The sequence below is a fragment of the Sitophilus oryzae genome, unplaced genomic scaffold (genome assembly GCF_002938485.1).
Source record: "Sitophilus oryzae breed Bouriz unplaced genomic scaffold, Soryzae_2.0 scaffold_1586_pilon_pilon, whole genome shotgun sequence".
In the NCBI taxonomy this organism is placed as follows: domain Eukaryota; kingdom Metazoa; phylum Arthropoda; class Insecta; order Coleoptera; family Curculionidae; genus Sitophilus; species Sitophilus oryzae.
The window spans coordinates 1,637,194-1,663,612 of NW_022146265.1; the positions used below are offsets into that span (position 1 = coordinate 1,637,194).

A 26,419-nucleotide genomic window follows, 5' to 3' on the forward strand; every position below is an offset into this window, starting at 1 on the left:
GTAAATGGATGGATTGTTTACAATTTTTGAATGGAAAAAACAACCTTATCAAATATTTCATCAAATATTTCTTATGTAAACATATTGTAAAATATCCGATCTTAAAAATAAAAAAAAGTTTCAATATCTAAAGTGGTTCTTGTTATGTGTTAAAAAGTTGAGTTTTTAAATTATCGCGATTATTGACGTTTTCTGGTTATAAAAAAAATGACACCCTAACAATATCCTTATAACTTATAATTCCATTTCAGATGCTCAGAAACATGTCTAATGATTTTATCTAGTTATCTCTTGAAAAAAAAGTCTTTTAAAAATAAGCGGTTTGCGATCGCGATTTTACTTTACTTGATAGGGAAAGGCGTATCGGCAACGCCGCAACAGTACACCGTCGCGCGTCGCGTCTGTCAGTCGAATTTCTCTCACTCCGACTTAATAAGATCCCTATGCGATTTACTTCCACATAGGTAAATGCCGACCCAAAAGTAACAGTTGCCAGCACGGTATATTATTATTTGGTTTCCTAATATAAAAATAAAATCATCGATCTTCATTCCCCAGTCATCTTTGACGCGTTTTTTGTTCGATCTATGGTATTATTTACAAAATAAATTTTAAATTGTTAAAGAAAATTAAACTGACACACTCTATATAGTTACAATCGACCAAACCATAAATCCATATAAATACAAGCAAAAATCGATCGTGAATCATTACTGGTGCGGTGCTCACTCCAAATCCTCGCCAACTAGATGGTCACAAGACTTAAATAAGAATTTAACGCGTTGTTATTCGAAATCTCAAATTGCACCTGTCACAATTCGAAATTGCCCGCGCCAATTGCCCCTTAGATTGCTTAAACGGTTCTATTCCATTTAAATATTTCTTGACCGCCATTGAGCTTTATCATGGGAGCGATAAGTATATAGAGCGGTGCGCTAGTGAGTTTATGGTGCAAATATTTACGTATCTTTTAGTAGTTTTAGTAGTGATTGGCCTGTTTAGTGTTGTAAATCATAGAATGAATTGTGTTTTCACTATTCTGTTCGTGTGCACCGCCTACGTCTCGAGCGGGCCCACGATTAATAACAACGATGGTCTCAGACTGGTCAGTGTGGTGAGTATCTTTTGTTCTATCGTTTTAACTCATTTTTTTTATCGTTTTAGTTTAAGACTTTTTTTAGAAAATGATACAAATGAATTACAACATACGTAACGCGTTTTTAAGCTCTTTTTGATCCTTTATTAGCATTTTTTTGCTTCAGCGCAAATTTTAATGGCATCAAGTTGGCTTGGAAATTGTGTGATGGATGACATTCCCCATATAATTTTATACAGGATGGTCCGAACTGTATTCCGGAAATTTCGGCAGGAAATTCTGCTGATAAAAATAAGTAAAAAAGTTCGTATAAATGTATATCCTAAACTACGTAGTTTCGGAGATACAGGGTGTAGAAGTTTCACTTTTATTTCGATTTTCTTCCAATAATTTATGAAGTAACGTCAATATTTGGATGAAAATTAGTGTCTGGGAGTTTTTTGACATGAGAAATTTGATTTAGATGTCAATATGACTTTTATTTGTAGAGGGCACTACCTACATGTGTTTTAACTGTTTTGAAGAGTAATAACTTTTCGTCCTTTCCGTGACTTTTTACGTAAAAAAAGTATCTTGGTAAAAATCGGTACGAGCAACCGTTCTCAAGATATTTAGAATGAAAATAGTCAATACATGTCATTATTGACAAAAAATAAACACGTTGAATAGATAGTTACTTGACTGAAATAATAAATTTGGAAAATTTTTATTTTTTTGAATTAATCATAAATTTTTCTGCAAAAAAAATATGATTTTTTTTTCTGTTTAATTTTTGGCAGAAAAAGATTACAAATTTATGATTTCAGTCTAATAACTATTTAGTCAACATGTTTAATTTATATCCATCATGACATGTATTGATAATTTCGATTCCAAATATCTCGAGAACCATTACTCGTAACGATTTTTACCAAGAAACATTTTTTGCGTAAAAAACTTTGTAAATGTATATTTTTTTACTCACTAATTTTACACAGGTACGACGAAAAGTTATTATTCTTAAACTAGTTAAAAAATATTTAGGTGGCGCCCTCTACAAGTAGGAGTCATATTGAAATCAAGATCAAATTTCTCATGTGGAAAAACTTCTGCAAACCAATTTTCATCCAAATATTGACTTTACTTCAGAACTTCTTTGTAAAAAACAAAATCAAAATGAAACTTCTACACCCTGTATCTCTGAAACTAAGCATTTTAGGACATACATTTATACGAACTTTTTACGTATTTTCATTTGCACAATATGCTGCCAATAAGTTTCCGGAATACAGTTCGGACCACCCTGTATACTTAATGACATTAATATCCATTTCCAAGCCAACTCTGATGCCGCTTTTTCCATCGCATGGAATTTTTATATGCTTAAATAATATACAGTATGTCCCCGGATTGTCTTTAAAAGAGGAAAAACTTTTTTATTATTCACATTAAAAATGCGTTCTTCATAAAAAATGTTGCTTCTTTTAAAATGGATAACCCGGTTTTTACTTTTCCAAATTTTTATACCGTCTCGCATACCGTTTTAGAGAAAATTAAAAAAACATGAAAATATTGTTGCATTTTTTCCAAGTCCTAAATGGTGATATCATTTCGATTTCATTGTGATTTCATTCTTTGATAGATGCTGTGATAGATTGTTCTTATTAATTTTGATTAAGGTCATATACTTTGCTGTTGTTAAACTATCACATTTTCCGAACTAAATAAATTTTGTGTTTCTTTAACATTTTAACACAGCAAAAATATGACGTTAAGAGTCCATTTCACTAGTCCTAAAAAGTAGCAAATAAGCGTTCGGCATTTAACATTTTATGTAAAACTGGCTAGGTATTTTTACACAAATGAAGAAGGAAATTAAAGATAAAGAATTATACTATATCCGTATTGTAACACATTTTTAGACAACTTCTTTATCTTTAAGATTTTGATGGTCAAACATCAATAAAATATTCCTTATGTTTGAACTAAATTTTCTGGAAAATAAAGACATAATTTAAAATTCCGTTACTATACGGAAGTAGACTAAACTTTTGTGATTACAGTGATATATAATTTATATGGTTTTGTAACAAATTGCTCGGTATTTTATAGCAAATGCTGAAGCTCTGGGAACCTTAATCAAGCCTTAATCAAAGCACGTGTGTTTGGAATTTTGGATGTGGCTTGTTTGAAAACGTTTGCAAATGTTGGTTCGTTTCTATTTTTCTCTTTTTGAACAGGACAAGAATTCGCGAATTAACAGTGAGTTTGTGAACATTTGTCAACGATCAGGAATATTTGCACAAAATGGCTCCGCGAAAAACAGCTATTGTAAATGCCGCTGCTTTTATTATAATGTGTGTTTTGAAAGAAAAAGGAGACTATGAAAAAAAGAAAGAAAAGAAAACATAGGTTTTGGACGTCATATTTCTTGAAAACGAGAAACTCAGTACAACTGATTCGTGATATCATATAACAACAGATGATAGAAGTGGTCTATTTAGGAATTTCTCTAGAATGTCACAAGAAGACTTTCAATACTTAATATCATTAATCGGTCCTAAAATATGTAAAAAAGATACAAATTACAGGGACTGTATTCCTGTGGAACTCAGTTTGGCTATAACACTTCGGTTTTTAGCCACCGGAGATTGATACAACAGCCTTATGTTCTCTTTAGAGTTTCGAAGCCACTTATATCAAGAATTATTCCAAAGATTATTTAGCTTTCACAATGTCCACTGTAGTTTCCATTTTTGCTTCTATATCACACCATGCATCATGTTTTTTAAATTTGTTGTGGTATAAATTATGGGTTGATTTCTATATTTCGGGTTTTAATCTATATAAATCAAACAATTTCAAGCACTTTTCATTATCCCACTCCATTTTTAATTTTTATCGACACAAAATGACACGTTCAAATTCAAATGGTCCCTGTTTTAAAAAAAGTTTCGTTTAAACCTGTTTCCACAAAACGCGCACGAACAGCAAATCCCTTTGATGTACCGACATCGGACGGAACATCGCCAATCGGTTTGCGACCGTTCACGAACGTTTGCAAACATTCTAAATAACATCTCCACCGGACAAAAAAATGTTTTTGCAAATATTGCTGATCATTCGCGAACATTTGCAAACATTATGCGCGCTTGATGGAAACGCACCTTTAGGCAGATTTCTGAAATATTATATATATTTCCTTCGGCCACACACCCGCTTTACCCGACCCCTGAGAGCGACCCGAACAGTACAGCGTAATAGACCTTTAATGAAAATTCTATTAATAACAATATATCAAAGAATGAAATAGGAATGATATTACCATAGAAACGCCTTTTGGTTTTTAGGACTTTCTACCATATTTTCATGTAGTACTACATGTAGAATTGTTCTATGATGTAGAACAAGCACATCTCTTTTATGAAGGATGCATTTGTCTCAAAATGTCAATAATAAAAAAAGTTTTTCCTCTTGTAAAGACAATCCGCGGACATACTGTAGTATGTGAAAGTTTTTATATCAGGATAAAATGAAAACAAAAGCCATACATGTACAGGGTAAGTCTTAAATAAGAGCACATATTTTTTGAGTGGTATATTTCATTCCCAAAAACACGTCTATGAATTTTGTTTAGTGAAAAGAAAATTTTGGATTTTTCAAAAAACCATTATATGATTATTTGCAACTTTTGATCTAGTATATGACAAATGGTATTATAATCATTACCTAGTGAACTTGTTTGTGCACCGTGAGATTGATAATAATTCTGCCTAGTTCTAGTTGTTTCTGGATAAACCATATAATATGTGTTTTTTATTATAATTAATATATTTTAAATAGTGGTTTTCCCGTAATTTATTTACCAAACATGATATTAATTTTACTTACATGTATACTAAAATAATTTGTTATTATTAATTCCTTTTATCATGGGTAATTTTCCTCTATAATCTAATATCTTAATAAATTTAAAATGTTTATACTACATGTATAAATAAATTTTCTAAGAATTAAAAATATAACGAACAGAATTACAAAAATTATCAAAATCTTTTAGCTGACTCTACCCAAGAAAAATCTATTAATGATTTTCATTTCAAAAGCCACATTAAAGAAATTTTATTATCGACATCCAAAAAATTACAGAAAATCCAATATACCTCTGAATTAAAATGACAGAGACAAATGTCACTGTCATGTAGGCTGTCGTTTGTTGCGTATTAAGTTGCATTATTGAAATCTCAACAGCAATAAATTGTAAATCAAAGAATTAGGAATATATTGATGAAAAAAAGTGTCTTAGAGCAAATAACTAATTTAAGTCACATACGAGTGGCTCTTATGCGAATGCAAATATAGTTTACTTTAATAATAATAATTCATAAACAGTTAAGTAATTACACCCAGATTGAAAATCTGAGCTTTTTTAGTGCTGCAATTCGTATATGCACAATAAGATAAATAAAAAAACGCATTTTCAACATTATTTCTGGTAACAAATAAACCAATTTGGGCTTTTCTCATAAGTTCATATCAAATTAACTTTTAGTCACGTGATTAAGCTTGACCGGCACAGCGTTGCCCACTTTTACATACTTTCTTTTAATCAAAATATTTTAGGAAACGAAAATAAATTAATTATAAATATATAAAGTTATTATTTACATTAACAAAACTCACCTCTTTAACAGCACTTAAGGGACATAAAGAGCCATTACTACGGCTTTCCCGTTCAAAATATTCTAATAAAGTTGCGATGAGTTTTTTACGGCTATTAAGCTATCTTGTATACTTCGCACTAAAAGAGGTTCTAAAAAGAACTATGTTCGACTGTAAAGTCTGTTAGTAAACATTTTTAAACTTAAAGTATTGCAACACTATTTATTTAAACCAAAAACTTGTAAAACTAAACTAAACGAATGACAATCTCAGGAAAAAAATAAATAAATGTGGCAACAAAAAATGTCATTTTATAGCAGAGCTACCATCTGCATACCCAGCGGGAAATTTAAATTCTAGTTGGCAACAATGAATTTAAAAATCTCACCCTCGATTACATAACTAAAAGCTTAATTGGTATCAAATATATCATATATTAGCATTCCTATTTAAGAAACACCCTGTATATAAGTACAACGTGGTATAACCTTTAGATTTCTTTATTTTTATTCAAATTGACCTTAAAAAACAGTTATTGCGATCGGCCTTGGCAAAAATAGTTACACATCTTATCTTGTTAAATATTTTATCAGATTTTTTATATTTGCTTAACAACATAATTATTTATGTAGTTCTTTCGACATGGTGCCAGAACGCCAGAACACAAGGATAGGTATCCCAACGATCCATATAAATTGGATGTCTTTCAACCAATGGGATGGGGGCAACTGACAAACGTAAGTATATACAGGGTGGCGCTTCTCATACGGCGCGGAGGCTCGAAGGAGAACGGTTATTTATATCGAAATGAAATTTTGGGAGCATATGTAGGTTAATTAAAAGCGCTTTATAAAAATATATAGAGCTCTACAGGGTGTCCCCAAAAAAAATTACGCATCAGAGTTGGTCTTTTTCTAATGGGAAATTATAAAGGTGAGTTTCATTAAAGAAGCATATGCCTAAAATCTAAAATGTAAAGACTTGGACATATTTTGTATTGTAATTATTCTTTATTTCTTATGGGCACTTATTAGTCATTACTAAAAAAGGAAAAAGACTCAAAAAGAAATCAAAATATAAAAAATAGGTTATAATGTTTTTTCTCTGATTCTTGACACCCCATGTATATAATTGGATGGACAATAAAATTGATATTATTGTAAAACAATTGATGTGATTACAAAACTAAATGGTACAACAGTAGAATTTTTAATTCGCACTGAATACGTACTGTACCAAGTACCTAAAATTAATTTTATTGTCTGTATTAATATGGAGACCCATGAAAAAAAATGTCATGGTTAAAATAACCTGAATGACACACATTGTTTAACCTATTTCTTTGAAACATGTTGAAAATATTTATGAAGTGAAACTTCTTTAAGCGCGCTGGGAGTAAAAAATTGAGGGCCGTGACACATGGACTAGTGTCACGAAAAGTGGTAACGGTCGAAAAAGTGGTAAGCCAACGAGAAAGTTGAGATGTGCCTTTGAAGCCTCGTAACTCGGGCCCCATGTCATCTTTTCGCGATATTTTGACGACGTTTCGTGCACTATCCCCATCATCAATGGCGAAAAAATCGTCCGATTTAAATTAAATTTGATGTGTTGATAAATTGGACCAAGAACAACTACTTAACCTGTATGACACGTGTCACTGTGACAGTTAGTTTTAACGTAAGAAACGTCAAATCTATGCATACACCGGTGTCCGATCGCGACCAAATTTGGTGGGTAGGCTATGTGAGCGATAGAGCACACGGTCCCACCCTGCACAATTGGATACGAGCAACATCAGGGTGGGACTAAGGATCTGATATTGAAGAAAAAGGTGGGTTGATTTCGGCATAATTGGCGACGGGCTACAGCATTTGACGCCCTCGACGTTTCGAACCGATGCCTTTATAAATGGACGAAATTATCAGGATTTTTCTTAATTGGAATAATACAGAGTTTTTAGGGTTCCTCATCCATATACTTGTTTATTACCCCAGCTTTTTTAAAAGATTTTCTTTGTGATTACTCCAATCTAAATGTTTATCATTTATTATTCCTAAAAATTTTGTATATAATAAAGGTAAAAAAATTGTATATAAATAATCAAGGATTTAGCTGAAATCTGATTTAAATTAAAATTGAACAGGTAACAATGCAAAACCCAAAAACCCAGTGGCGGCTCGTGGGTATAAAATAAAAAAAAATGTTTGGCGCATTCGCCATTTTGTCAACATTTTTTAAAATATTATTTGAAAAATTTTTGCTGCATTCACCATTATGTTAACATTTTTTTTGTTATTATTTATACACTAATATCTATAATATTTTCGTTTTAGTTTGGGCTAAAACACATTAAGTAAAAAGAGATACAACCAGTTTTCGATAAACACATTATTTTGCATTCCAGTGAAAATATAATTAAATTTAAATTAAATATAATATACATTATATACAGTGGCCCCCATAAATTTGGATCCATATGGACGTTTTTTTTTATATTACAGTTTTAAAAAATCTTTTTGTGGCAATCACTTCTGCTTTGAAAACAACTTAAAATACACCAAGTCAAAGTTGACAGCTAACATCTGGGAGCTGTCAAATACAAAATATTTAAAAGAAATTTTTAAAATTTGGTTTAATTATTATTATTTTAAAAAAGGTTACTAACAAAATTATGTTTCACCTTTGACTTGGTGTATTTTAAGTTGTTTTTACACCAGAATTGATCACCACAAAAAGTTTTTTTTAAACTCCAATACCAAAAAAAAACCGTCTATATGGATCCAACTTTATGGCGAACACTGTATTTATTGAAGGGCTTCCCCGAAAAACGTTGTAACCGACATTTTTTTCAAAATAGAGAATTCAGTGAAATAAGGTTGTAATTTTCATAGGTATAACGTTTTTTCCTCGGTTTTTACACTAAAATTTCGATATTAAAAAAGTTGTTGGTTACAACCGAGGAGCCATTCAATTATTATTCAACTATTACATTAATTATTATTACATTAATGTTTACTAAGCAATATTAACCAAAATAAATTTGACTTATTTATATTACTAATCTTACTAGTTTTTGTAAATCAGCTCAATTTTTCATGTTTCAAATTGCACACCAAGTCATTGATTTGGTTCATTTTTTAATACAAACACACACATAAAACAGTTTTAAAACACAACAACAAAACAAACAGCAAAAATTAACAAGTTAAATCAACAAAAACCATTAACAAACAACAATAAATAATCAACAACTTTACAGTCTTTACACGGTTAATTACTCGCCGAAGTAGCCGAATATTAGCATAAAGGAAGACGAAGCGAACTGTCCAAAAACTCATTCACATCGGTTGCCGATAAAAAATTTCGGGGCGGGGAATTTACATGCTGCTGCTAGGCTGACGTCTTGTAACCATGGAAACCGTGCAGCCGCTCGACTTACAAATATTTTCACTTCACTTGTGGCTTCGTGGTAACGTAGGCGCATGCGGGCCAATAATGCTACTTTTTCAGCCGGAATGAACGATGCAATGGACCTATTATGCAGAGGTCCACCCGAAAAAAAAATAACTTATAAAAAATTACCATTTTATTATTTAAATACACGTAAATATATTAAACTAAATTAATATTTTAAGCCTTTTATATATATTATAAGTTTCTTCTATAATTTAAGTTTTTTCTATAATTTGAGTATTTTTTTCGGTGAAGTGCTTTGAATAAGAAGACTAAGGAAGGAGCATATCAAAAATCTTAGGTACACCGCAATGGGCCTCAAATATGGCCGACTTAAATTCCGGTTTATCAGTGTCGTTCTAATTTTATTTAAAAAATATAAAACTATGATGTAGGGTAGACGTGGGGTAGACTCAATAATTTTTTGTTTTATTTTACGTTGTGAATAAATGTTGGTAGTTATTAAAATTGTTATAAAAATATATAATTCTAATAAAAATAGATAAGTTATAATAAGTATTTATTAACACAAACATCCGATACGCTACTGAAGCAGGTAAGTCAAATTAACGTATCTAAATTCTTTGACATCTAATCTTTGACCAGTAATAAATAAAAGTTAAAATGCAAGAAAAATATATAATTTAGTTAATTTAAGTGAATTTCATAAATGATCGGTTTACTACACGTATAGTCTATAAAATGAATAACTTTGAATTTTGACCGTTATTTTTCACCAACATGGCAAATATAAAATCCCTCTATCAAAAAAGTTACTGATATTCTTTGAATTGAGTGCCTGAACGAATCAGATAGGTAACTCTTTTTACTTTCATGAAATAAAAAAGGAAAATAATAAAATAAAACAAGTGACAGTTCTTCCTCTTCTTGCAAAAATCAACACTAAATGACATAATTGTCAAAAGTAAAATGTCATCAGCTTTTGACATTTCTAAATATCAGACCAATGCCGTCTCTAATAGAACAGCATCGGAGCGAGATTTATGACGTCACGCTACTTAGATACTACGGATTAATAAATATGTTGTAGAATACATGGAAAACAATTATTCCTCGTATTTTTGGTTTGTATTTTAAAAACGATATAGTTTACATGAAATATACTTAATGTACAGTTAATAAATACAATATAAAGGGAACTAAAACAACTTTCGTTGCACGTCATCAATGATACCATGCGTAGTTAAATACTTTGGCAAATAAACTATGAACGATGATACAAATGCAGCAAATGTTTTACAATATACAAATAATGAATAGGTACATAAGATAATGGGTAAAATGTAAAATATATTTTAAATTTGGGGGTTTGAAAATCGATCTAATTTAACAAAAAACATTCAATATCTACTAATAGTGACGTATTATTATTATTTACATTCACAAAATTTATATGCATATTTTGCAAGTACCAATGTTCGAAAAATTATATTTGCGAATAATACAATATCATAGAAAAAAAGGCGTCAGCGATGGCTATGAAATAAAGATCGCTGTCATTTTATATGCAAAATTATTCTAAAATTTTTGATTTTCTTGGGATTTAGGTTTGGGAAAAACGCTGATTAAGTTTTCATTTGGTTTTTCATTTTTTTTTCATTTGGTTTCAGCTCACATTATAGCCTTCATCAGTGTTGTGTCATATGAAAAAAATAGTGTCGAATATAATCCAAAAAATTACATATAAAATATACTAAATATATATGTTACTGTAAATGTCCGAAATGCGGTAAAACCGAGGATTTACCAAAAGCAAGTGGTAGTAAAAACCAACCAACCTCACCAAATAACCACCTAACCAATGCATTAACACCCCCCAAATAATTAGGCTAACCAATGCATTAAGACCCTCCAAATAACAAGGCTAACCAATGCATTAACATCCTCCAAATAACCAGGCTAACCTAATTAATTAATGAATTTGGTAAATCCTAGGTTTAGCGCGCTTATCCTGGGTTTTTTGCCGCATTTCGGACATTTACAGTAACATATATATTTATTAATTAATACATATTTATTAATCCGTAGTATCTAACTAGCGTGACGTCATAAATCTCGCTCCGAGGCTGTTCTATTAGAGACGGCATTGCGTCAGCATGGCCGCAACTTGCTAACCCTTTGAATAAGAAGACTAAGGAAGGAGCATATCAAAAATATTAGGTACACCGCGATGGGCCTCAAATATGGCCGACTTAAATTCCGGTTTATCAGTGTCGTTCTAATTTTATTTAAAAAATGTAAAACTATGATGTAGGGTAGACGTGGGGTAGACTCAATAATTTGTTGTTTTATTTTACGTTGTGAATAAATGTTGGTAGTTATTAAAATTGTTATAAAAATATATAATTCTAATAAAAATAGATAAGTTATAATAAGTATTTATTACCACAAACATCCGATACGCTACTGAAGCAGGTAAGTCAAATTAACGTATCTAAATTCTTTGACATCTAATCTTTGACAAGTAATAAATAAAAGCTAAAATGCAAGAAAAATATATAATTTAGTTAATTTAAGTGAATTTCATAAATGATCGGTTTACTACACGTATGTATATTATATAGTCACTTACTAGCGAAAAGTTGTTCCATTATTTCACTCAATTTTGCCGAGATCTACCGCACGCTACACAACCAACTATTTTAGAGTCTTTTTCGATAAATCGCGATAGTGTCACTGTTAATTTAAGTTCTGCCACAATTTCCATCTAGATTTACTACCTTTATAAAGACCGTAATACCTACCTTTATAAAGCTCCGTAAAGACTGACAAATCCACAAAATTTCAAATCAAATTCAAATGTGTCAAATGAATCGTCAAACAGAACTGTCAAGGATCCCCACCCTAGAGAGCTTTTATGGTGGCTTTTCCGCCCACCATGCATGAATACATGGATAGCATTATGCTCCTTCCTTAGTCTTCTTATTCAAAGTGCTAACCTAATAAAACTAACACTAGAAAAGCCCGCGGGAACTGTCAAATTCAAAGTTATTCGTTTCACAAACTATATGTATATTATATAGTCACTTACTAACGAAAAGTTGTTCTATTATTTCACTCAATTTTTGCCGAGATCTACCGCACGCTACACAACCAACTATTTTACAGTCTTTTTCGATAAATCGCGATAGTGTTACTGTTAATTTAAGTTCTGCCACAATTTCCATCTAGATTTACTACCTTTATACAACTATCAGTAGTAGAATAAATAATAAATAACATAAAATAAGCTCCGTAAAGACTGACAAATCCACAAAATTTCAAATCAAATTCAAATGTGTCAAATGAATCGTTAAACAGAACTGTCAAGAATCCCCACCCTAGAGAGCTTTTATGGTGGCTTTTCCGCCCACCATGCATAAATACATAGATAGCATTATGCTCCTTCCTTAGTCTTCTTATTCAAAGGTGAAGTGCCTCTTCGCCTACTGCACCTGACGAGCCGCCACTGGCAAAACCAGGCAAATGCCAACGTAGGCACCTTAAGTTGTCATTCTATAACTTTGTTAATGTGAAATTATTGTATTTTCTAAGCGTTAGAGTTTTGCCTCATTCAAACCGTTGTTTTATTACAAAATACATTTAAAGATACTCAGCGCAGGAGCGTATGTACTATAACTTATTAGTATTGTTAACAGCGCAACTAATTACATTTGGCATAGCTTGACAACTTAAAATATGTTGACATTTGACTGGTTTTGCATTACTACCTGTTCAGTTTTAATCTAAAAATAGATGCAGTTTTTTTTTAAATTACTTATTTAAAACGGCTTGTTCAAATTTGACATGCATATTCAGCATAAGCAGATATTTAAAAAACCTCTTAGCTGTACCAAACCACTTCCAGCCAAGCCAATATTCGGACATTTCAAAATTTGCATGGGATTTCCTATGTTTCCAACGACGCGACGATGTACCACCCGGTATATAAAAACAGAAAATTTAAAAATGCAGTTTTTTCAATAAAATAGATTTTATGTAATGGTGCTTTGAGAAATACGAAAAAAATGTATTTTTTGCGGTCGGACACATCACTTATGGTTTTTACCATTATGTTAGCAGTTATTTTAAAACAATAGTTAATAAAAAAATAATAATTCATGAGCGATTTTACATAGTATGTAAAAAATAATCCCGAGCTCTTGGACTTTCTTGCCATCTACGTAAGACATTTTTTTGTCCAAAAACTTTGAATATGTTTTTTTTCAAAAACGCTTGATGTTAGGTACTCTATACCTAACCGGTTTAATATCAAAATTCACAAAATTTTACAGAGAATTTAAATATGTAATAAAAAATAGATATACCCATTTAAATTAAGAAAGTTACTGTCAACTTCCGGTATTTCCGGAAGTGCCGCCATATTGGAAAAAAATATTTTCAATAGATAGAACTCGTAGTGAAACAATGATTTACAAAAAATCTCTGATCTAGATGTTGTAGCTCCAGTTATTATTTTGTGCCACTTGAATCCAGTTTCCAGCCACTCTCTTAATATTATCTGTCCATCGACTAGGAGGTCGTCCTCTGCTTCTATAGGCCTCGTGTCTTGTTCTCCATTCCACAAATCTCTTTGTCCACCGTCCATTTGTTATCCTAGCCACATGTCCTGCCCAATTCCATTTAAGATGTAAGACAGATATCACCGCATCTCTTAGTCCTGTTTGATTTCGTATGGTATGATTAGGTATTTTTTCTCTAAGTGTAACTCCCAACATGGACCTTTCCATTTTCCTTCGCATGACCTGTATTCTGTGTATATTCTTTTTTGTCAAAGTAAATGTTTCAGCTCCATACGCGAGGACAGGCAAGACACACTGGTTAAAGACCTTTCTTTTTAAACATATTGGAATATCAGATCTCAGTATATGATTTAGTTTACCGAATGCCGCCCACGACAAACCTATTCTTCGTAGAATTTCGTGTATCTGATTATCCCTTCTAATACCGATCTCATGTAATAAGTATTTATATACAGGGTAATCCCTGTAAGTCGATCATGCTTTCGGGGAATGATAGGGGACGTCAAAATATTAAATTTGATATAGCACACTATGGGTCAGAAATGCCTCTTACGCAAGGTACAGGGTGTTAAAATTTTAGAAAAATTAAAGATATTCTTTAATAGTTTTTTAACAGTTGAAGGTATCGTTATAGAATTTCATTATAGGAGTCTACCTAACAGAGGCACTTTAAATGTAAAAAGAAGAGGTTTTAGTTTCAACTAGTGGCGGTTGAAAGAGCTGTGATACGCATCGGGTAATATTTTCAAAAAAAAATAGTACGCTACTGATAAAAATAAAAATTTGAGTTTTTTCATTTACTCGGTTTATTTCCAAGAAAAAATGTCTCTTGCAACTTTCTTCTATCTAACACCATTTTGTCACAATTTAAAAATAAATATTTTTTTAATGATAATCTTAAATACAGCGAATTATTATAACTAGAGGGCAGAAACACATATGTGCATCGTTAGCTCCCTTCATCTTGGGTAACTTTAGTACTTTTTACTATTAGCTCTAAATAAATTTTTAAAAAATTATAAATTTAAACTGGAATTTTTTTTATTGTTAAAATTCTTAGTTTTAAGGTAGTTATAATAATTCGCATATTTAAGGTTTTCATTAAAAAAATATTTATTTTTAAATTGTGACAAAATGGTGTTAGATAGAAGAAAGTTGCAAGAGACATTTTTTCTTGGAAATAAGCCGAGTAAATAAAAAAACTCAAAATTTTTATTTTTATCAGCGGCGTACTATTTTTTTTTGAAAATATTAACCGATGCGTATCACAGCTACGCCACTGGTTGAAGCTAAAACCTCTTCTTTTTACATTTAAAGTATCTTTATTAGGTAGACTCTTATAATAAAATTTTATAACGATACCTTCAACTGTTAAAAAAGTATTAAAGAATATCTTTAATTTTTCAAAAACTTTAACACCCTCTGTATCTTGCGTAAGAGACATTTCCGACCCATAGTGTGCTATATCAAAATTAATATTTCGACGTACCACATCATTCCTCGAAAGCATGACTCGCATACAGGAATCACCCTGTATATAGTTGGTTATTGAATAATCTCTGATATTACCAAAATCTCTCGAAGAAAATATCCAATAAAATAATTTTTACAGAATGGAAAAAGCATGGCACACACCTTAGGACAAGCATTAAGAAAAAGGTACAACAAATTTCTGGATGAAATTTATACACCGGAAATAATAAAAACTAAAAGTACCGATTACGACAGAACTCGAATGTCTGCACTTCTGGCTTTGGCTGGTCTCTTTCCTCCGGGAAAGTCTCAAAAATGGCACGAGGAACTTAAGTGGCAGCCGATCCCAGTTGACTATGATAAGGACAGTATTGACTACGTAAGTATACAGGGTGGTCCGAACTGTATTCCGGAAACTTCAGCAGCATATTCTGCAAATAAAAATAAGCAAAAAAGTTCGTATAAATATAGGTCCTAAAATGTTTAGATTCGGAGATACGGGGTATAGAAGTTTCATTTTTATTTCGATTTTCTCCAAATAATTTTTGAAGTAACATAAATATTTGGATGAAAATTGGTGTCTGGGTGTTTTTTAACATGAGAAATTTGATTTTAATGTCAATAAGACTCCTACTTGTAGAGGGCGCCACCTACATATTTTTTAACTGGTTTGAAGAGTAATAACTGTTTGTCCGTACCTGTATAAAACTACTGAGTAAAAGTTAAGTTTAATGACTGTTTATAGTAATTTTACTATTTATAGTATATTTATTTATTCGATGCATACTATATTATAAATTTATACTTATGTAAAATTATAAAATAAATTAAATCCAAACTGAAAAATTTGTAGGTTAGATTTAAGCCAGTTTAAGCGTGCGCAAAGTCGCTCTGACATAAAATAAAATAAAGAAGTTAAAAGTTAACCAATGCTTATTTTATTTGTTATTTTATTTAGTTGTATGAACTCGTGTACGGTATCCCATATAACCAACTTTCTTATTTTATTTTATTTTATTCTTATTTTATTTTATTTGGCAGTATGAACCCACCAGCGCAAATAACTATCTACTCAACTTGTTTATTTTTTGCCAATAATGACATGTATTGACTATTTCCATTCTAAATATCTTGAGAACGGTTACTCGTAGAGATTTTTATCAAAAGACATTTTTTACGTAAAAAGTCAAAAAAATGAATAATTTTTCACTCAGTACCGTAAAATGGGGTGAATAGAAACAGTTTCGTAGGCTATTAGCGATATACCAGTTGATAAAAATGTGGTATTATTTTCCCGAATATTTTAAAACATGGGTCTTTGTTTGTTCTTTGCGTATACATATAATTTGATTTTTGAAAAATATGCATATAAATATTAAATAAAAATAACATTTGTGTTTCTATTCACCTGCTATTCGGGAGAATAGAAACACACATTGATGTTAAGGTTTTTATCTACTCTATTTCCAACAAGGTGATTAGAAACAGTAAATTATTACATATGTAAGTAGGTTTAACAATAATTAACAATACATATAATATGACAACTTACATGTACCAGCTTATGTATTACTTTAAAAATAAATATTTTATTTATAAAGTTTTCAAGTGCCATACAAAATAGGTGATAAATCGATCTCACATTTATTGATGAGCTGATTGACAGAAACAGTGCTGCCACAGATAAAAATATAGTTTTTACATTTTATTGTGTATTACCAATGATAGAAAAATTAGATATGTCGACTCTTTTTACTTTGAATATTTTTAATCGTGATTTGATTTTTTTCAGAAATTTTGTTTCTATTCACCACTATGTTTCTATTCACCCCATTTTACGGTACTTTTATACAGGTACAGACGAAAAGTTATTACTCTTCAAAAGAGTTAAAACACATGGAGATGGCGCCTCCTACAAATGGGAGTCATATTGACATCAAAATCAAATTTCTCACGTCAAAACACTCCCAGACACCAATTTTCATAAAAATATTGACGTTACCTCAGAAATTATTTGGAAAAAATCGAAATAAAAATGAAACTTCTACACCCTGTATCTCCGAAACTAAGCATTTTAGGAGATACATTTATACGAACTTTTTTACTTATTTTTATCTGCAAAATATGCTGCCAAAGTTTCCGGAATACAGTTCGGACCACCCTGTATAAATAAAATTACAATAAGTCAATAAAACATAACTAAAACAATAAAGAAATAATTCTAAAGAAAGAAAAATAATAAGACTAAGTGGTATTTATTTTGTTTTAAAAATGACAAATGGCAAATTAAATATACAGGGTGGCCCGAACTGTATGCCGGAAACTTCCGCAGCATGTTCTGCTGATAAAAATAAGTGCAAATTTCGTATAAATGTATGTCTTAAAACGGCTTAGTTTAGAAGATACAGGGTGTACAAATTTCATTTTTATTTTGATTATTTCCAAATAATTTCTGAAGTACAGTCAACATTTGAATGAAAATTGGTATCTGGGAGTTTTTTGACATGAGAAATTTAATTTTGATGTCAATATGACTCCTATTTGTAGGGGGCGCTACCCACATGTGTTTTAACTGTTTTGAAGGGTAATAATTTTTCGTCCGTACCTGTATAATACTGAGTGAAAAAATATACATTTTCGTCATTTTTTACGTAAAAAATGTCTCTTATTAAAAATCGCTACGAGCAACCGTTTTTAAGATATTTAGAATGGAAATAGTCAATACATGTCATTATTGATTAAAAATAAACATGTTGAGTAGATAGTTAGGTATATGATTGAAATGATAAATTCGGGAACTTTTTATTTTTTTAAATTAATCATAAATTTTTCTTCGAAAAAACGATGATTAAACAGTTTCTATGGAACTTTTTAGCACAAAAACATTTCAAATTTATGATTTCAATCTAATAACTATTTAGTTAATAAGTTTGATTTATGTCAATGTCAATGATGACAGGTATTGATAATTTCGATTGCAAATATCTCGAGAACCATTACTCGTATCGGTATTTTTTCCGAGATATCTTTTTTACGTAAAAAAACCTCGTAAATGTATATTTCTTCACTCAGTATTTTTATACAGGTACGGTTGAAGAGTTATTACTCTTCAAACTAGTAAAAATATACAGGTGGCGCCCTCTACAAGCAGGAGTCATATTGACATCAAAATCAAATTTCTTATTGCTTATATATTATCAAAATTGCTTCAGAAATTATTTGAAAAAAATCGAAATAAAAATGGAGCTTCTACACTCTCCGAAACTAAGCATTTTAGGACACACATTTGCTGCAGAATATGCTGCCGAAGTTTCCGTAATACATTTCGGACCACCCTGTATAATAGAATAGTCAAGGGAGAATAAAAGAGGGTGGCATAGGCATAGTGACGCATTTTTACTTAATAATGACCATTTTCCTAATATTAAATTTTCTTTTCAGACTTTGAAGCGACCAAACTCATACTGTCCCAGATATATGAAAGAACTCGACCAAGCTTTACAATCTGATGAGACACTAGCTTTTCTAAAAACTCACAGGCAAACTCTGCAATATATTTCCAATCATACTGGAAAGCCAATGAATAAACTTGGTATGTATTCATTTAATATTAATAAATAAAAATTATAGTACACTTCTTATGTTCATTTTATAGAATTTTTTACAAAATGATACATTTTTTTGTTTGGTTTAGATTGGTTTGGTTATTCGGCACTCAACTAATACCGTGTATGGCGTACCGTGCAAATGTAGCAGAAAAATATAAAAAATATTAAAAATCTGGTTAAAATAATTATTTATTTTAATTATTACAATAAAAGGTGCGTCTCAAAAGTGGCTCACCCCTGTAACTTTTTTATTATTTCAGATAAAAAAACGAGATTTGGTATGCTAGTATATGACATAAATTAGAATTTGAAAAATTGATTGACGTATTCAATTATTTTCGGCCACTACCTGTTTCACCGGAAACGACTACAACTTTTGATTTTTAAATGGCACCGTTGGTATTTTTTACTTTATTCGATAGAAAATGATACTCTAAATAAAATGACATATCATATGTCAACTTTTGACATTTTTGTTTTAAAAAAATAGTATTTTAAATTTCAATCTAGAGTGCCCTGGCCATATTAAAAACATTAATTTTTAATCAAGGAGCCTTGGAAAAATAAATTTGGTCGTCTAATGTTTTTCGTGTCTTGTCCTGGCCGGTCAAAAGATGCCCAAATTTGTCCAAATCGTATTTTTAATCATATCTCATTTTTTTCAAATAGAACGAGGGTAGCTCATTAGCATATTTGGAAAAAGTATTTTTACGAATAATTTGGTACTACATATTTGTCATTTCGAGTCAAATTGTCGTTATATTTATGACCATGGCACCCTAAATTGAAATTTAAAATGCTATTTTTTATAATTGAATATGTCAAAAGTTGGCATACGATATATCATTCTATTCAGAGTGTCATTTTCTATCGAATAAAGTAAAAAAATTGGCGCCGTGAGGCACGTATAGCCGCCCATACTAAAATATGTTAATAAAAAGTTGGTAGGCAGTTCTTTTAGTTTCAAAGTAAAGGAATTTTTCCAATTTTGGTCCGCGGTTATTTCCCCTATCCGCCACCTGGGGTCGCGTCCGATGGGAGTTTGGATTTTCTCAAAAACGGACTACGGAAACACGGAATATCTCAAAAACTGCGACTTTGACTGATTTTGATGTTATTACTAATTTTGTTGCAAAAATTATTCCTAATCTTAAATTGAAAACCGTGTTTCGCTAGCTACTGTAATTTTGGAGTTACGATTATTTTAAATTTTTAACCCCCTCCCATACCCTCTTACCAACCCCCCCACCCTAACCAAAAATTAATGGCCAGATGCTCGGGTGCCACAGTATTTTTGTGCCAAATTTGGTTAAAATCGATTTAGCGGTTTTTGAGTTATCGTGTTACAGACGGGCAGACGGACAGACAGACACCATGAAAATATTTTGTATTTAGGTCATTTATGACCCAAATAACTCATTTTGAGTGAAATTAAAAAAACTTTTTGCCGATCCTAATAGCCTACCATACCTGTTGGTATGGTCGGCTAAAAATATCATGCCATTTAAAAATCAAAAGTTGTAGTAATTTCCGCTGAAACAGGAAATGATCGAAAAAAATTGATCACGCCAATCAATCCTAATTTGTGTCGTATTTAACACACTAAATCTCGTTTTTTTTTGTCTGAAAAAATAAGAAAGTTATAGGGGTGAGCCAATTTTAGACGCACCCGGTATTGATTTGGTGCGAGCCTCTTTTATATTCTACATACGGACTTCACCATAAAGTAAACAATACAATTATTAATTAATTAACTTTCTAGGTGACGTTTTTCAAATTTATCAGACATTGACTGCCGAAAGAACAATGAACTTGACCTTGCCTGAGTGGACTAAAAAAGTCTACCCCGAAAAAGTGACAATAATAGCTGCCAAACAATGCGAATTGGAGAATTCGAACCATATTTTGAAGAGGCTTAACGGAGGTATGTTGTTCTTTCCATGACTCTTAATATGTTAATTACATCGTTAATTCAACTAATTTATATAGGGTGATTCCAGTTAGTTTTCTCGTTAAAAAACTTTAAAAACTTCATTTCATAGGAATCAATCGAACTAAACATAAAAAAACTCTAACTAATAATATGTTTCTAAGGCCGCTAATACACTATAAAAGATATTTTAATAAAAATTTGACAGTGTTAAGGTTCATTCAGAACCTCGAAATCAGTGGAATAAATTAAAAGTTTCAATTAGCCGTAGAAGTTTATTCACCTAATTTTAATGTAAGCATTCAGAACGTCATAATTAGTGGTAGTAATTTTCAATTAATGGAAAAAGTTAACAAACTTTTGACTTTTTCGCTAATTATACTTCAAAATTTGCGAGGAATGTCATTTTGGCCTTTGATTATCACCCGTCAAGAAAAATTTTGGTTAGAAATCAAAAGTTTATTGTTTTCTAAGGAAGGAGCATATCAAAAATCTTAGGTACACCGCGATGGGCCTCAAATATGGCCGACTTAAATTCCGGTTTATCAGTGTCGTTCTAATTTTATTTAAAAAATGTAAAACTATGATGTAGGGTAGACGTGGGGTAGACTCTTTGAAAAGAAGACTAAGGAAGGAGCATAATGCTATCCATGTATTTATGCATGGTGGGCGGAAAAGCCACCATAAAAGCTCTCTAGGGTGGGGATCCCTGACAGTTCTGTTAGACGATTCATTTGACACATTTGAATTTGATTTGAAATTTTGTGGATTTGTCAGTCTTTACGGAGCTTATTTTATGTTATTTATTATTTATTCTACTACTGATAGTTGTATAAAGGTAGTAAATCTAGATGGAAATTGTGGCGGAACTTAAATTAACAGTGACACTATCGCGATTTATCGAAAAAGACTCTAAAATAGTTGGTTGTAGCGTGCGGTAGATCTCGGCAAAAATTGAAGGTGAAATAATGGAACAACTTTTCGCTAGTAAGTGACTATATAATATACATACGTGTAGTAAACCGATCATTTATGAAATTCACTTAAATTAACTAAATTATATATTTTTCTTGCATTTTAGCTTTTATTTATTACTTGTCAAAGATTAGATGTCAAAGAATTTAAATACGTTAATTTGACTTACCTGCTTCAGTAGCGTATCGGATGTTTGTGTTAATAAATACTTATTATAACTTATCTATTTTTATTAAAATTATATATTTTTATAACAATTTTAGTAACTACCAACATGTATTCACAACGTAAAATAAAACAAAAAATTATTGAGTCTACCCCACGTCTACCCTACATCATAGTTTTATATTTTTTAAATACAATTAGAACGACACTGATAAACCGGAATTTAAGTCGGCCATATTTGAGGCCCATCGCGGTGTACCTAAGATTTTTGATATGCTCCTTCCTTAGTCTTCTTATTCAAAGGGTAGACTCAATAATTTGTTGTTTTATTTTACGTTGTGAATAAATGTTGGTAGTTATTAAAATTGTTATAAAAATATATAATTCTAATAAAAATAGATAAGTTATAATAAGTATTTATTACCACAAACATCCGATACGCTACTAAAGCAGGTAAGTCAAATTAACGTATCTAAATTCTTTGACATCTAATCTTTGACAAGTAATAAATAAAAGCTAAAATGCAAGAAAAAATATATAATTTAGTTAATTTAAGTGAATTTCATAAATGATCGGTTTACTACACGTATGTATATTATATAGTCAGTTACTAGCGAAAAGTTGTTCCATTATTTCCTCAATTTTGCCGAGATCTACCGCACGCTACACAACCAACTATTTTAGAGTCTTTTTCGATAAATCGCGATAGCGTCACTGTTAATTTAAGTGCTGCCACAATTTCCATCTAGATTTACTACCTTTATACAACTATCAGTAGTAGAATAAATAATAAATAACATAAAATAAGCTCCGTAAAGACTGACAAATCCACAAAATTTCAAATCAAATTCAAATGTGTCAAATGAATCGTCAAACAGAACTGTCAAGGATCCCCACCCTAGAGTGCTTTTATGGCGCTTTTTCCGCCCACCATGCATGAATACATGGAGCATATTGCTCCTTCCTTAGTCTTCTTATTCAAAGATTGTTTTATAAGCTAAATATTATGCTTTCTCTGTGGATACAACAGACTACCGCAAGCTGTTGCTAGGATATTTTATTAATTTTAATTGTTTTTTTAGACATTGTGAATGATCGTAAACTAAAAAGTATAAAGTGTAATTGAAACCACTAATTTATTCCTAGGTATATTCTTTGATTTATTCCACTAATTTTTTGGGAGGTTCTGAATAAAGCTTTGATATTCAGTATTTTATAAAATCACACATATTACACTGCCAAATTCTTCATAAAACATCTTTTAAATAAATCTTTGACAAAGAACTCTTCACATGCAGTTATTATGTCATGAACCATCGGCTGCTGATGACAAGTTTCATATAAAAAGTTTCCTTAATAATAGAATTAATATTTTTAGGTCGTATGTTGGCTAAAGTTATATCAAATATGGTAGCGAAAACCGAGGGTTCTTTACATCCCCATGAAAGAAAAATGTTTTTATACTCCGGACACGAAAACAATGTTATCAATATTTTGGCAGCTATGGATCTATATGAAACACACTTTCCTAACTACAGCTCAGCTGTGATCATTGAGCTCCATTATTTACGTTCCAGACAAAATTATGCTGTAAAAGTAAGTGTTTTTCAAGGCAATTGTCGTGCTTTCAGTCATGCCGTATAACCTGTAATTTTTAATAAAAAAATTGATAAAAAAACGAGATTTAGTACGTTAGTATATGACATAAATCAGGACTGATTGACGTATTCAGTTGTTTTCGGTCACTTCCTGTTTCACCGGAAATGACTACAACCAGACTACAACTTTTCATTTTTAAATGACATCTTCAGTATTCTTTTATACTTTATTTGTTACAAAATGACACTCTGAATAAAATGACAACTTTTGACATTTTCGCATATGGTTTATTTGAAATTGTAACATGCGGTTCATAACGACAATTATTGTACTCCAAATACCAAGTGTGCGGTACCAAATTATTCGTAAAAAATGATTCTTCCAAATAGGCTAATGAGCTATCCTCGTTCCATTTGAAAAAATTGAAATATGATTAAAAATACGATTTGGGCATCTTAAATTTTAACTGGCCAGGAAAGGAAACGAAAAATATTAGACGATCATATCTGTTTTTTCAAGGCTCCTTGTTTAAAAAGAAGTGTTTTAACAAACTCTAATAGAATGAAATTTAAAAAACGATTTTTTAAGCGAAAATGTCAAAACTTGACATGTGATATATCATTATATTCAGAGTGTCATTTTCTATGGAATAAAATAAAAAATACCAAGGGTGCCATTTAAAAACAAAAAGTTGTAGTCATTTCCGGTGAAACAGAAAATGACCGAAAACAACTGAGGCGTCAAGTTGCAAAACCCGTCTTACCCCACAAACGTTTCGAGATAATAAGGAAAAACTGTTTTAGCAAATGTTTGAAGCGTTAATTTTCAAAAAACGTGTCCATTGAGGGAATCATTGTTTCGTTATCTCGTTGTTCTAACAAAAATAATTCGTAGAAGGCGGGTTTTGTTTGTATGATGCATATTGGCGATGAAATGAAGAACGCTGTCATTTTATATGTAAATTTCTATTGGAAATGTCATCGATCGTCATTTCCTAGCCAACTGGACACTGGATGCCGTTTTTTTTTCGAACATACGGTGTTTGCATGCTAACTTGATTTGTTAAATATATTATTTTATTAAAAGTAAGTAAGGATTTGAAAAGACGTCAGTAATATTATACTTGTGTAAAAAGCTTGTGAACAAATGCGGGATTTTTGTGACAATAATGACAATAAAAAGCAAACACGTAATTTGTAGTGAATTTTATATAGGAACAGGTGACTTATACTGCAGTTTGGGATTATGTTTATGTAGATTTCAGGGTCCCACTATTAATATACAGGGTGGTCCGAACTATATTCCGGAAACTTCGGCAGCACATTCTGCAGATAAAAATAAGTAAAAAAAGTTCGTATAAATGTATGTCCTAAAATGCTTAGTTTCGGAGATACAGGGTGTAGAAGTTTCATTCTTATTTCGGTTTTTCCAAATAATTTTCCAAATAAGTACCGCCAAATATTTGAATGAAAATTGGTGTCTGCGAGTTTTTTGACATGAGAAATTTGATTTTGATGTCAATATGACTCCTACTAGTACCACCTACATATTTTTTAATTAGTTTGAAGAGTAATAACTTTTCGTCCGTACCTGTATGAATCTACTATGTAAAAAATTATATATTTACGACGTTTTTTACGTAAAAAAGGTTGCTTGGTAAAAATCGCTGCGAGTAATAGTTTTCGAGATATTTGGAATCGAAATTATCAATACCTGTCATTGACATAAATTAAACATGTTGACTAAATAGTTATTAGACTGAAATCATAAATTTGAAATGTTTTTGTGCCAAAAGTTCAACAGAAACTGTTTTATCATCATTTTTTTGCAGAAAAAATTATGATTACCTAGTTTAAAAAAATAAAAATATCCCAGATCTATCATTTACTCAAAGAACTATCTACTCAACATGCTTATTTTTCGTCAATAATGATATGTATTGACTATTTCCGTTCTAAATACCTTGATAACGGTTGGTCGTATCGATTTTTACAAAGAGATATTTTTTACGTAAAAAGTCACAGAGATGACATCAAAATCAAATTCCTCATGCCAAAAAACTCCGAGACACCAATTTTCATCAAAATATTGACGTTACTTCAGAAATTATTTGGAAAAAATCGAAATAAAAATAAAACTTCTACACCCTGTATCTCTGAAACTAAACATTTTAGGACATACATTTATACGAACTTTTTTACTTATTTTTATCTGCAGAATATGCTGCCCAAGTTTCCGGAATACAGTTCGGACCACCCTGTATATCATTAGGCCATTTTTTTAACACATGGATAAGGCGGGTTTTGCAACTTGACGCCTCAGTTGAATATGTCAATCAATCCCAATTGTCATATCCTAACATAGTAAATCTCTGTGTTAAATGTTTTTTTTATCTGAAGAAATTAAAAAGTTATAGGGGTGAGCCACTTTTGAGAAACACCCGGCATAAATAAGTAAATATTAAACCATTAATTGTTTTTAGGTTTTGTATATAAGGGATGTCTACGAAGCACCAGAAGAATTGACTTTATCAGGATGCGACGTATACTGCCCACTAGATGATTTTGTCAGTTTAATGGAAAAGCATATTCCGAAAAATTACACTTTGGAATGTGAAGCAACGAAGAATTTAGATTAATCGTGCCAAAATACGAAAATTGAAAGAACAAGAAGTATTATATTTTATTTTATTTATTGTTATAAAAATATTGTTTTTTGAAGGATACATTTTAAGAAATAATAAATGATTTACAATCTTAAGTTTTTATTTAGTTCATGGCTCTAATACCCATAACTACCTTTCAATTTTTTTGATTTTTTTTTAATTTAGTTCTTACTTTTGAATTCAAGAGTAAGATCCCCGAACGATCAGACCAGACATATCTTATTTTCACAAGTAGTGGAGTGCCTTAAGCCCTTATGTGCCCTTATGGGA

The 26,419-nt window shown here is 31.0% G+C and overlaps 1 protein-coding gene across 1 annotated transcript; it reads left to right on the forward strand.

Annotated features, from left to right (window-relative positions):
* Positions 1-638: 638 nt before the first annotated feature.
* Positions 639-26,226, forward strand: LOC115879748 (venom acid phosphatase Acph-1-like). The gene is made up of 7 exons (XM_030896730.1): positions 639-1,114; positions 6,370-6,474; positions 15,347-15,586; positions 18,649-18,799; positions 20,578-20,739; positions 23,264-23,481; positions 25,967-26,226. The coding sequence occupies exons 1-7, from the start codon at positions 947-949 to the stop codon at positions 26,120-26,122; spliced, it is 1,200 nt and encodes a 399-aa protein (XP_030752590.1). The 5' UTR covers positions 639-946; the 3' UTR covers positions 26,123-26,226.
* The last annotated feature ends 193 nt before the right edge of the window (positions 26,227-26,419 follow it).

Coding starts and splice junctions, on each gene's coding strand:
- LOC115879748 (XM_030896730.1), top strand. CDS start 947: ATGGTGCAAATATTTACGTATCTTTTAGTAGTTTTAGTAGTGATTGGC. Junction 6,475..15,346: donor GATGGGGGCAACTGACAAAC/GTAAGTATATAC, acceptor TAATTTTTACAG/AATGGAAAAAGCATGGCACA. Junction 23,482..25,966: donor GACAAAATTATGCTGTAAAA/GTAAGTGTTTTT, acceptor AATTGTTTTTAG/GTTTTGTATATAAGGGATGT.